At 38.9% G+C, this 14,608-nt stretch overlaps 1 protein-coding gene across 1 annotated transcript in view; it reads left to right on the forward strand.

Moving 5' to 3' along the window:
• Window positions 1–14,608, forward strand: part of luzp2 (leucine zipper protein 2) — a 121,893-nt gene that overhangs the window by 52,631 nt on the left and 54,654 nt on the right. Inside the window, exons 2-4 of the mRNA XM_058630384.1 lie at window positions 2,565–2,682; window positions 7,321–7,391; window positions 10,391–10,472. Coding sequence (XP_058486367.1) covers window positions 2,565–2,682; window positions 7,321–7,391; window positions 10,391–10,472 — 271 coding nt within the window. The remainder of the gene's footprint in view (window positions 1–2,564; window positions 2,683–7,320; window positions 7,392–10,390; window positions 10,473–14,608) is intronic.

Consider the following 14,608-nt stretch of genomic DNA (forward strand, 5'->3'; position numbering starts at 1 on the left):
ATTTCACACTGCAGGGTCAGTCTTGTATAACTCAAGAGACCAGCGATGACATCAAGGGTAAAGAAATGTTTGTTCTCTATAAACGGATCCAATAAATGATGCCTTCTCCTCTGTCCTGTCTTTGAAGGTGATGAGATTCATAAAGACAGGGTGGGACTGATTTCAACTTGCAAATGTCTGAAATGAAAGATTTCATTGTCTCTTCACCATGGCCATGTGCCATAAACTGTTTTTGTCAGGCCTTCGTCATTATCACACTTCTTTGCCTTGAAAAAGTACACTGGTCTTTTAGCAGTGCGTGGCACAATTATGCAGCTGCTCCCATTTGGTTGTTATGAGCAATTTATGGTAGAATAAAACTAGAATATATCTTAGAATCAAGTGGAATGCATGTTTCTGTGTCAGTGGGCTCCAAAGTATATGTCTTATTCATTTCACAGAGACCCAATCACAGATTCCATTGGGTAATGAATAATATGGCAGGCAGGGAGGAATCTCCCAGGCCATCTTCCCCTGTTCCGTGAACCTGTAATAAATTTCCCGCCAATGCCATATGGAGGCAAGTCATGTGTGGGATTCAGTGTGCCATGTTATTTATTTATTTCCCAGGTGTTGCTTTTCTGTTAGTGATTTATGTGTTATTGTAAATGATCTGCTGCTGGGATCTATGACACAGGGTGTTCAGAGTTTTTGGAAGATAGCCCAGACTGAAACCAAAGCCTTGGATTCAAAGTAATGTGGCAGCCTCTGGCTCCATCCATGAGCAGTTATTTATTTTTATTTTTTTATTTTTTTTTCTATTGGACCTATGCAAGTAAAGAATGGCCACTAACATTCGGTTCAAAATGTCAGTCAGTCAGTCATCATCTACCGCTTTATCCTCTGCCAGAGGGTCGCGGGGGGTGCTGTGCCAATCTCAGCTACATCGGGCGATAGGCGGGGTACACCCTGGACAGTTCTGTTCAAAATGTGAATCATATAATTAGGGGGAGCTAAGTGACTATCAGCAATTATTTAGCACGGAGTTATTCAGCTGTACCAAGTGCATATGCTTGGCTTGAAGCTGTTGTTGTCATTTTGGGTTTCTGGTTGAAGAAATTAGCAGAGAGAATCATTTTCTGTGCAGAATCAAAGGGGTAGAGAACTGCATGGTAAGCTGTGCTCATGTGAGCTGTGCCTGTGGTTGTTTTTTTATCCAGTGTCCCAGATTTTTTACTTCAGTTGGCTTAATCAACTCCAACATAGAAAATCTTTCACTCACAACATATTCCATGTGTACTACAATATCCACATGGGTCTATTAATCATAGTAAGCATGTATTATGGTATAGGATTTGAATCCTCATGTCTAAAGTCATGATTCATTCATGTACAAATATGACATTTGGTTCCTTGATCACAGTGGTATACATTTGTATGGTTTTCCAACAGCGATGTATACAACGGGATCTAAAGAATCTTCCTCTACCATTGGCTACAAATTTGTATATAATTGGTATGAAGAGCTAAAGTGGTTTATTCTTGTGCCACTGGGTGTGTATGTTGTTAAATCAGTTGATGTGTCACTGGAGTCAATGAAGTGGGGTGTGTGAAGATTACAGGATGAGGCAGGACCTTTTTACTCGCCAAAATGTGTCCCTTGATGAACATACTTCTTCCAGACAGAAGACAAAAAATAACTATCCCGTTTAAGTTTATTCCATTTATATTACTAATTTTACATTATGACACAAGGCTTTATGTGTCTGTTTCCACTGCCTACTATATGTGGGGAAAGAGTGCATGAGCTCTTTTGTGACTGTTGTTATAAACAATTACAATTAGGAGACTCAATGGCTCATCAAAATAATCAGATTCATGGGCTTTGGGGAAAAATTAGGACCTCTGAGTTGTTTTGTTAACTGGGTAACCACATTCCATCTTGATATTAAACACATCCCAGAGGAGTTGTTGTCACTGAGTCAGTAAACAATGATTTTAAATTAAATGAAAAAGAGATTTTTCAGTTTTTAGATTTGTGTCAGGCAGTGGAGGGGAGAAGTTGTAACTATTTATCCTGTCAAGTAACAAAGGGATGAAGTTGTTGCAGAAAGGTCAGATCATCCAGCTCCTGAGCATTAAAACATGTCATTCAGTTGTAATTTTACTGTTGTTGACAGTAATGTAAACAGTGTGTATAGTTCATGCAAACAACAGGAGCATGTGCCTCTCTGGGAGCTAAGGATTAAATGACAAGAATGTCACTGCAGTGACATTTTTACGTTGGTTGGATGGAATACATTAATATTTAAATGGAGATGCAGGGGCATACCTCTGGTCACAAGACCTATCTCAGCAAATGAGCCTCACTAAATTGGTTGATTTGGAAAGAAATGCAAGTTTTCTCTCTCTTTTATTCATCCAGAGTAGATATTAGTTTTCCCTCCTATTGCCCTCCCCTTTGGCTTTAATGATGGTGCTTTTAATCCAGTTTAAAACATCTCCTTCTCCCATGAAATGTACATTCTCTCATCCAGTGACAGACATTTTAAGAGTGAATCCTCGCTCTCTCATTTTCCCAACAGACAAAGCTATGATGGGCTGGAAAAGAAGCTAAAGGAAGTCTTCAGTGAACGAAGCAGCATCTTGCACCAGCTCTCCAAGACATCAAAAGAGCTGGACAGCATAAAAGGCAACCTCCAGGTTTGAATTGTTCTGTTTCTCTTTCACACATGCAGCAATGTCATTAGGCTTTGTTGATTCGGAGCTCTGGGCCAAAGGTAATTTTCCAGCTTCTGTTCCAACCATCTGATGACTGGGAAACCCATGACTCTGATCATTTATTTTTCAATCAGCTTGCTGTATAGCAACTCACTGTTGCTCAATACATTTAGTAAGCCCACCCATTGTTACGCTTGTGATGTGCTACTGAAAACTCTGCTGCTGAATAAGCAAAGCACAGTTGGGAATGCATATCAGTTTGTTAGCAAGTATGCAAAAAAACTATTTTAGCCTAATGAAAAGGGCAATTACAGAGAGCTTCAGTGAAGCAGAGAAAAGAAAGATTAAAATATGACAGTTTATCTGTTGGTTCTGAGATGAAAACATCGCTTTTCTCAGCTAAAGGGGATGTGTTGTATGTGGTCTTAGTGAGCCATATGTAACAAGATTCAGTCACCTCACACACTAGTGTATACTGTCAATTTGTCATTGTAATGTGTAAATCTGTTGTATCAAGTCTCAGAATTCTACAATTTTAGTCATTAATCAAATAATACATACTTTATATTTGCTATATTTCCTTATTTGCACCAACAGAGTTGCTTTTTGCTGTAATATGTATGTATTTATTTACATTCTCATAACTTTCCATTATATTAATAGCTTGTTCCTCGTCAGTGAAGGTTCTCAGTCATCCAGCTCATAGTCTTCTTCAGTAGTTGTTACTCCTGACTGGACTAGGCAGCATTCAATCAGTCCATTTTGTGTGGAAAAGGAGTCAAATGACACGTCAGCTCCCCATTTTATGTGATTACGCACAGAGCCTGATGAAAATATATTATGAAAATCTGCTTTGACATAGAACTTCTCTTATGGGGGCTTTATCTTCCGTCAAGCCAGCTCACACACAGAAACCCTGACTCTGTTGAACAGGCCTCGCAGAACAGCCCTCAGCTTTCTGGTTCAACTTCCTATGGTACACACTTACACTCACAGTGCAATGAAGGGACTTGGCACCATTAGGGACCCACTCACTTTCTGTTTAAGTGCAGTGTTGTCAGCTTCTTTACAACCAGTAAGCGGCTCTGACCACCACTGCTTCCTGTCCCTCTGGGTCCATTTTCAGCTATGTCGCCTTGGAGAAAACAGGGTTCTTATAACTGATGCCTGAGCTACAGAAATGAGCGCCAAGTTTTAATAAACCCCCTTTCTGTATCCCTCATTAGTTAATGCCACACATTTATTCTGCAAATAAATGCCATAGCTCTAATTAAACCACAGACAAAAAATTGGCTCCATTAGGCGCAGCTCTTATTATTTTGTTTGTTTGTTTTTTTGTTTTTTGGGTTTGTATTAAATATAAATAGATGCATCATATTGTAATTCAAATATATGTTTTTAATCACCACAGAGTGTTCTCTATATGTATGATGAATGCTGGGAGGTTTGGAAAAAAAACATTTTTTAGATGGATGGTGACAATGATGATTATCACTTGTGTGGTAGGTAGCTACAGTATATATTTGCTCTGCCAGCTACGAGTCTCAGGCATTTTATCAAGCAATGTATGTTTTTTTTTTTGTTCTGGATATATTATAATTCTGAGCATTTCACACAACACAATTATCTCAGTGCCAGACACACATCCCTTCCCACAAGACACAAGTCAGGTCAGCTTCATTATGCTTTTTGGCAATGACACAACATGAAGAGAAACTCAATTATACTTCCACATATTTTAATCATTTAGTATTTTTCCATTGCAATAGTGTGCATAACAATGATCCTGCGAAACATGTCCCCGTCATAGAGACTCTTTTTGAGCAAATATAATAATGTCAAAAATCCAATAATCAAACAAAATGATGACACGTTTTTTCTGCATTTGTGTGTGAGAGCTGTTCCATGTGTCTGGAAACAGCTCATGTACTCCAGCTACCGTCATGCCCCGCAACGCGCTTTCATGTCTCTTCACCGCAGGCTAGTGACGTTGGCATCTGTTGTTGCCCTGGGCCCTGCATCAGCACAAAGGCCAGGGTCGAGGTTGGTTAAGATTCAGAATATTGTGCTGTGGAACAAATCTGTTCTTCAGGGAGGAAATATCATCTACATAAAAATCATCAACTTTTAAAAGGGAACAAGAGAGAACATTTAGTATTTCTGGGAAGATTTGATGGAGCCAGTGTTCATGGTTTTAATGAGTTGCCCTGTAGGTGCAGGTCAGCAACCCTAATAATTGAACTTTGTGTGATGGGGAATTAATTCTGGTCAGTGGCTCGTGGGTGAAATCTTGCATCTGACTGTGGCCACTGGCAACTGTTTGGATCACATTTATTTATTTATTGTTATTATTACATGCACCATTAAAACAATTAATTTATTATAATTTAACCTGAGAGGATTCATTATTATTTTTGTAGCGACAGTTCCTTGAAAACATTTATATGAAAGCAACGATGTAATAATAGCACAGTGGTTAATATACGGTATGTGAAGGACAGTGACCAATGTATATTTCATAGATTAGCCCCATATTTACTATTTAAACATATCACCACAGGGACATTTAGTTGATTATCTGTAACACTCGGCCTCTTTTTGTGTGAAATATTACATTTTCTTTTATGTAATTCACGCATTGGAAAATAAAAAGAGAAAAATCTGTACTCAACATCTCCTGATGTTTTTTTTATTTTAGTTAATAAATATAGTTGGCATATTTTTTATACTGACATTCTTCAACCACTATCCCACTCAACACTACACTATATTCACATAATTAAAACAGATACAGCACAGTACAACTATAATACATTTAGCAGCAAAATGACTGATATGATTGTAAACGGTACATAAGACTGCTCTAAAGGACAATGATCACATGACTGATTAGCATTTATCAACTGTTTGAAAACACTGAAACCTTTGCATTCTGTGATATCGATGGCATTTTCACATTAAATTGGAAGTGCAACCAATCTGTAAACCCTTTGTGACTGTAAGCCTGTTTTCAAGTGACAAAACAAGGCTTTTAAAACTTTGTGATCTGACCTTTTATCACCCTTTTTGTGAACAATGCTGGCAGGAGGTGTGAAGAATAGGGGCCACTGAACTTGCTCTCTAACAGATAATACAAAATAATGAATTTATGGGGACATAATTAAAGAGACAATGGAAGCACCGGTGTATTTCTGCTAATGGTATACAATTCTGTGTATTGTTATAACTGCAGAGTTGTATTTAAGCAATAGCTTATGTGAATTTAATGCACAAACAAAGCACGCTCTTGACTCCCATTCTTTCTCCTCTTTAACATAAATGTGCATGAAGTGGAAACAGAGGCTGGGGAGGAGGAGAAGAAATATCTCCAGGTGACAGGGGGAAACGGGCTTTATGGAAATGTGCTGTTAACTGCCATGGATATCAGCTTCAAGCACAATTTAAAGAGAAGCTATCTTTCCCCCTTTGAGTCCACATTTTCTGTCAGGAAATTTGTGCTCAGCTCATAACAGATAAAAAAAAAAAATATCTTGGAGGACTTGTAGGGCAATCAGAGACATAATTACCCATCAGGCAGGTGCCAGTGGAACCCAATCTGTGCGCCTTACTGTATCCTCATTAAGAGTTTTCGGAGAAATTCACCACTCAAATGTTTTCAATTAAATAAGTTATTTTGGCATCAACAACATTTCTTTGCTGCGTGATGATGTGCTACCTTTTTGTTATTCTACATTTACTCTGTCCTAAATGTGTCCTAAATGTGTCCTAAATGCCAAACTGGATGCACAAGCAGCACATCTGGTGTCATGGGATGTCTCATTTGTTAATAGATTAGCGCAGCCACACTGCCCACATGAGACACACGTCTCGGATGTGTTTTATGCAAGTGAGTCATGCAGCTCTGTTTAGGAACGGACCTTGCCTGTTTTTGACACGAGCCACGTCCTGAACCAGTTTCAACGTAAAAGCACTCCTGGCCATAAACCATTTTGGTTTCCTGAATCCATTAGATTTTTTTTTTTTTTTTCAACATGACATTCATTGTGAATTATTTGCAAGTATGACAGATGCACACACTGGGGAGTTTAAACCATAGACTGTATATAAAACGTGCACAGAATATTCCATTCTGTAAAATGAATTCCCTTGCGAAGCCTTGAGATTTTACCAGCTGCCAATCACACTGGTCTTCACTTGTATATGCCTTGCTTTGTAGTCTAGAGGTGTCACCCCCTGGTGGCTAACTGCTACTTCCACCCTACTTCCTAGGCTTCACTGTTCAAACCTGTAGGCTACGTTCATTTATATATACAGTCTGTGGTTAAAACTGTTACAAAACATAGCAGCAGCTTTGCAGTGGAAGTACAGCTCATTGTGGAAAGTCAGCAGATTAGTGAAGCCGCAGTCACACAATGCACAAACATCCAGTGTGACCTCGGCCTAAGACTCTCTCTTCAACTTGCAACCTCTAATCCTGGGGATATTTTGAAACATTCAAGACAATTTTATCACTACTAACACTTTAATATCTGATAAATTCTCCTTTTGCAATATGTCATGTAATATGCAAAACTATGTATTTCCTGGGAAAAAAAAAGAGTGTCCTCTGTCCTCTTTCAGTCACTGAGGAAAGATGAGTCGGTGGCCAAGACGGACATGCAGAGGATCCTGGAGCTGAGTCACAAACAGAGGTAAAGTAAGACATGACTTAAATATGAGTTATGCTACTCACGAAATGTCATCAAAATGTTGGTTAAGCCATGTTGTCTTTTCTGAATATCTAATATATATAAGTCTGACATTAGCACCCTATATGCCCCCATATGTGATCTTTTTTTGAATAACTCAGATCTGAAGCTTTCTGTGGCCATGAAAGTTGTTCAATCAGAGGTTCAAAATATGATCGAAAACATTTGGCTCTTTTATAAAATATCAAAGGTAAAATCACAGATACACAGACATTTAACCTACAGCCCCCAAGGTGCATTTTGTTAAAAAACTATCTTACAAAAACCCATTGCCAAAGATGAAATTGTAAATATGCTGAAGGATATGTCGATAAGACTTACATCAAGTTACTTTATCTTTACTTAATCTGGATTATGGATGATCACTTCAACCTTCCAAGAGAGAGAGAGAGAGAGAGAGAACAACGTTTGTCAGTAATGAAAAACCTCTGCTTTTAACAGAAAATACAATGTTCTTTTTGGCACTCACAGTAAGAAGCTGATACAACAAAATAGGTTTCCATCACATTTAACTAAATGCTCATTTGACATAATTGATGCTGGTTGTTCTAAGATGTTGCCCAGTTAGTTTATACATGGCACACAGAAGCAGATAAATACAAAACACACTCTGGTCAGAAACCCTGTGTCTGCCTCTGTTTTGTGAAAAATCACATTAAGCATTTGCAAATCACTTTTTCTTTCTGCAAGCGAACTGGAAAAGTGTTTTCCCAAAGTGCTTTACCAGTTACGATTGCCTGATTAATGCTGTGTGTAATGAGACTGTTGATGATTCATAGTCATTTGTGGCCTCTGTGCTCCCTGAAATGTCAGCCTGAATGAAGTCCACCCTCCTTTGAGCAGTATCTGGATTGCCAATCAATAGTGTATCTCTAGTCCACGGCAGTTCGAACATGTCATCAAGCTTAAAACCATAAAGCAGCACTTTGGCTCAGTATGCCTACCTAGCATTTGTGAGCCCCAATCTTTCTCAAAGTGTTATTAATCCCCCTCTGCAGTTCCACATCTGCCAAGTCTGATTACCAGCTGCCTCCATCATGGCTGACACAGACAGGTGATTCATTGCCATTTGTTTATTTTTGACAGCTCTTAACAGTGATTTGATTGCCGTCTGAAAATAAGTTCCCAACAAACCATATAATGCAACCAACATGTTTTCCAGCCCAGCAGGCAGAGAGCAAAACTGTGCAACTTCAAAGTTTCAATATGGAAAAAAATGAATTCAGCTGTGATTTAACATACTGTCAATTTATCTGTGCTCACTTGTCATATGCTCACTGTTCTGTGCCTACAAGGTATGTCAATCTCATACACACTGTCCCCTTTTTTGACAGTCTGGGCAGTTATGATCTTGTTTGTACAAAATGTTTCCAAGTCATGGAAGCAGAGGATGGGAATATAAATGAAATGACAAAACAGCAGTGGTTGGCTGATCACTGTAAGAAAAAGGTTGGCCACGCTGAATGTTGTCAAGCACTAGCATTTAAAGGAAATGTATAAGAGTAGCAATTAGTTTTTTCTTTTCTTTTAATACCTCGACTGTACCACTGATCAGCTACAGTCAAAGGATTCAATGAGTTTTATTGTCATTCCAGTCTACACTTACATGTGAATTAAACAAAATTGGTGACTGGGGACGCGGTAGCAGCCAATAAGTAAACATAATAATAATAAAATATTGCAAACAATAATAAATAATACAAATCTGGCAAGGGGGTTAACATGTAACAAGACAATAAAGATAAACATAAAAATGTAACAGACAATATAAATAATGATGTGCAAATATGACCAACAATGTGCAAATATGGAACGTGATGTGCAAAATGACATAAAACTGATGTGCAAACGATATGACAGTCATGTCATATGCTTCAGAACATTCAGCCATGCTTGAAAAATGGTAATCAGACTGTTATCTCAATTGACCGGGCTGTCTTGTGACTTCATTACTGCAAGTTACACTGCTGTTATCTGTTTTCAGGACCATCAAACAGCACCAAATACACATTGCATCCTTATGCAATTAACATGAATGTTTAACAGATACAGAATGCAGCACCAGTCGTCATACAGTGTACTTACAATCAGTGTTGAGTGTTTCAAATGTTGCATTATTAATAAAACACAATGTGTATTATTTATTCAACCTCTCCGTGTTGAACGAGAGTCAAGAAGCCCTTTCCTCTTTATGTGCTACTTGTCTTGATTGATGTAATAACATTACTTGTTCCACATCAAAATGAAAAACTCTTCCTAGCAATTGGGGTAACAAAGAAAGGATGAGTACATTGTGAAATGTGTGAAAGTGTTGACGCTTGAACAGTTTAATAAAAAGCAATTTATAGCACTTTTGTCAGTCAGCTGACAAATGTTTAACAAATGTCTCCTTGTTCAGTCACTAATTGTGTAGTTTATAAAATGCCATAATCATCATTGTTGCATTCATTCATTATGGAACAGTGAAGCCAATAATTTCCGTCAAAGAGGTTTTCATAAATAAAATCAATGCTTCTTGATTCTTGAATTTGTGGAACTTGGCAACATGGCATATCTGTTTATATATGTATGTCTAAATGAACTGTTTCTCTCAAGCATATTTAATACAATTTATTCACACAGCTTGTTTGTACTCTACATAAAAATAACCTAATGCTCATATGTCTAATCCAAAGGAATTACACACACACACACACACTTATATATATACATATATATGTATATATATCTATTTATGATTTATATCATTTTTTTCCCCCTTTTTTCAACAAAGGTTAACTGAAGGCAACAGTCTGTAAATTGCTATAGTCATTTTGGGTTCTTTGTCAAATGGCTTTGGACATATTTAAGAAAGCCATTGTGGCACAGCAGTGGAGGGCTCTCAGAATCCTGTGTGGAGGATGTGCTAACAGACTGTTTCTCACTTCCCTCTCACTTGACAGAGAGGAGATGAAGTCCCTCCAGGCAGCCTTACAGAAGCAGCTGGATGAGGCAAATGAGAGAGCGGAGAAGCAGCAGGCCACGGTAAGACAGAGCTGACCTGACCATCAGCATCTGGTCTCTTCTAACCAGCCCCGTCACCTGTCACACAGGGCCCCCAGTGATCCACTCATTACACAGCAGCTACCTCTCTCGCCTTGCTGCCACACCACTTAATTGAAACTCTCTGAAATACAAAGACTAAGCGTTGATTCCACCCAACCCTCACATAAAAATTCAAATAATCTGACAGAGGCATCGTAACCAGAACATGCACTATTATTATGAATCCATTCACCTACATGTTCATCTTTCCATCTACAGTCCATGCTTTAAAGCATAAAATATATCCATCACCTCTACCCATTAAAGCTGTAGTCCGTGATTGCTTTCACTCTGTAACTAGTTAGCTTTTTATTGCAAGCTTTCTGGCCAATTTAATTCACTTAATCAAATGTTCTGTTTAACCTAAGAAAATAGTGGGAAATACCCAAAGCTATGTTGTGATATTTCTGTTTTGGTTTGATTAATTGTCCAAAACTCAAAGATATCCATTTTTATTTCATATTAAATTAAGAAAAGGAGCCTTTTTTTTGTCTTCTAAAAACGCTTAACCCTTCTTCTGCATGCGTACTTCTCAGTACCGTAACTCTAAGACCGTTTTTGACTAGAAAATTCAAAAACTATGGCCTGGCGATCTGTCCAGGGTGTGACCCCGCCTTTCACCCATGTCAGTGGAGATTGGCACTGCACCCCGCATGACCCTCATGTGGAGGACAAAGCAGTAGAAGGCGGGTGGATGGATAAAGGAAAGTAGAGAAATAGAGATTTTCACCCATATACTTGTCATTACGGTAGTCCTGAGGGCTTTGACTGCTCAATCACAGACAAGATTCACCAGCTCGTCACCTGTCTGTGACGTCAGTCTCTCAGTACCGTATTCCCAAACGGTTGAATAACTGGCAGATATTGAAAGTGAAAGCTATCTTGGAAAAAGGAGCAGAAAGGAGCAGAAGCACTCACTCATTGAAAATGTTTTGACAATACTACAGCCATAAAATCAAAATAATGCTGGGCATCCTGATTATCTTTATGGTCATAAGAGGGTTGTGCAGGTGTATATACATATATATATATATATTTATTTTATTATTTATATATATTTTTTTATTATTAAAATGAAGTAATTTATACCAACTAAACCTTTTGTTTTTAACAAACATTGGAAATAATAGTTCATGCAGATAATGCTCTGTCACAGTAATTTGCTAAAAAAGACTAGCAGAATAATTGTATTAGCACAAATGCTCACATGTGACCACATATCAATAGTAAAGCCTCATGGGCACTAATGAAAATGCAAAGAAAAGATCTGCAGCGCTTCTGGGATTTTCAGTATATGCTAATGAAAAGCTAGTCTCGGCTTCTTCGGCTCTGTTGTGAGGTTTTATGTGCACTGTGGCATTTTATTATATATTATATATTACCATCAACAATCAAGTCATCTGCTCCCTGTGAGTTAAACACTAGCGACAAAAGTGACATTCTTCTCATTTTTGTCAGACCAATGATAAATCCCAGTCGCTGGCTTTCATGGTTTGAATTTGAAATCTATTAAACATAATTTACAACTGCTGAAATTCAAGATTAAAAAGAACACCTCTGCATCATGCAAATGCCACACACTTCCAACAGAGTCCTGAAATGCTGTGTCTACTTTATAATCCATGTCCACATGCAATTCAGTCAGAGAACAATAATTCATCACGTATAAGTGGATGAAATTAGCAGAAACATGTACTTCATTCAAGGACAAGATAATCCAAACAATCTCCATGTTACCGTATTAACTTTGCATTGTGGTATTAAGGTGTGAGGATGCTTTTTATGTTAATGCAACTTTTTTCATTTTCCGGACTTGGACATGTATTACATTTGATGTTTCCCATTAAAATGTTAAAAATAATTCCTTGCCATCATTACAGTATGGTATAAACAATGTAGGCAGGTGTGAAACAAATGCTATAAAGTTGTAATGCTTTCACAAATATAAATTCTAATTGTTTTTTTGTTTTTTAAAATCAATTTAAAAAATGCATAGTGAGCTAACAGCAAAAAAATGCAAATGGTGTGACCACCCTTTGCATTCAAAAGAGCATCACTTCTTGGTACACTTGATCACAGTTTTTGAAGGAACTCCACAGGCTGTTCCAAACATCTCTTCCTGCTACAGAATTAATTTGGTGCCAATCAGACGCCTCCTTGATGATATTGCATAAGTATCATAAGTATCTCCTTGTATTTCCTCACCATTAATCCTGACCAAATCCCAAACTCCATTTGCAGAAATTGCAGCCCTATACTGGAACAAGGAACCTCCACCATGTTTCACTGTCACTCATTATTGTACCACTCTCTAGCTCTTCATTGAACAAAGTGCCTTCTGCTACAGTTAAATATTTCACATTCAGTGCCTGCTGCCATTTTTCTGCACCACAGTTCTTATATTTGCATGCATAGTTTAGTCGCTTGGACTTGTTTCCACGTTGGAGGTGTGGCTTTCTGGCCACAATTTTTCCATGAAGACCACTTCTGGCCAGATCCAGACAGTAGATGGATGTACCTGGGTCCCACCGGTTTCTGCCAATTCTGAGCTGATGGCTCTGCTGGACATCTTCTGATTTTGACGGGAAGCATGATGTGAAGTAGTTGTACTCTGTGTTATCATGAGGTGCATCTCCAACGGCTCGGCACGGCACGGTTTAAGTAGCGTTTCCACTAGCATGGTACCTGGTACGAGGTACTGTTCTTAGTACCTGCTGAGTAGGTACTATGTGATGCTGCCACTGACTGGCCACTGAGTGCTGTCACAGGAAGATATGTCCGGACACACAAATCAAGCCAAAAAGCGTTAAAACTACTTAACAATCCTAATAACGTGGGTTAATCCCCAACAACTACCAGTGAAAACTCTATATTTAACAGAGGAGTCTGTTAAAGTGGAGTAGTGTATTTAGTGACAGCACCGCCGATCGTGAGCGGCATCACAGACCCTGCCACTGTGGTCTGAGGAGTAGGAGTCTGTACCCTATTTCCGGGGTATACCTCGCTCCGGAGTATAGGTCGCACCAGCCAAAAAATGCATGATGAAGAAGAAAAAAAAAATATAGGTTGCACTGGACTATAAGTCGCATTTTATTTGGGAAATGTATTTTACAAAATGAGACCAATAACAGACATTTCATCTTGTAAGGCAAGTGTTGCATTAAGCGGTAACACCAAGAAGGTCCTCCGGCAAAGTCATTTATATTCATCGCCTTGGCAACTACCTGGGCGTGGAGACGTAACTGCACCGTTGACAAGCCTCTCCCGGCAGCACGTTGCTCAAGCACCCATTTGCGAACTCGTTCCTCTGGCTGTGGCCATCTAGCTTTTGCCCCTCGATTTGCTTTTTTTGTTTTCTTTTCGCCAGTCTCTTACAAGTTTCTCGTTCACTCCAAACTTTCTTTCTGATGCTCGATTACCATTTTCGGCTGAATATTTCACTACTTGCAGCTTGTAATCTGCAGAATCTAATTTTCTTTTTGGAGGCATTTGTTCAGTCTTTCTCGGTTGTCTTTATATGTTGGCTAATGTTTAGCTAACATTTTTTTTCAGTGGTACAGGAGTTGCAGATACTGGTACACAAGCCTACAGGGCCCTCTCGCGGCTGTCAATGTGAAAATACCAAACATGTGAAAAATGTCGCACCTGTGTATAGGTCGCAGGACCCGCCAAACAATGAAAAAAAGTGCGGAAAATACGGTACTCCTGAGACGTGTGGACAGGAATTAAGCCGAACAGTGTCGAACTGAACTGTCCAGGGTGTACCCCGCCTATCGCCCGATGTAGCTGAGATTGGCACAGCACCCCCCACGACCCTCTGGCGGAGGATAAAGCGGTAGATAATGACTGACTGACTGAGTGTCGAACTGTAGATCAGTTAAAACTACTTAACAATCCTAAAAATGTGGGTTAATCTCCAACAACTACCAGGAGTCTGGTGTAAAGTCACTAGTCACTCGTTTGTGTATGTTTTTCATGCCACCGTGATGACTCCGCCCACCTTAAGTAGGTACTTTTTGTTGTAGTGGAGATGCAACCTAAACCGTGCTGTGTTGTGCCATGACGAGGCGAGGTGA

The sequence above is a fragment of the Solea solea genome, chromosome 5 (genome assembly GCF_958295425.1).
Source record: "Solea solea chromosome 5, fSolSol10.1, whole genome shotgun sequence".
NCBI lineage: Eukaryota > Metazoa > Chordata > Actinopteri > Pleuronectiformes > Soleidae > Solea > Solea solea.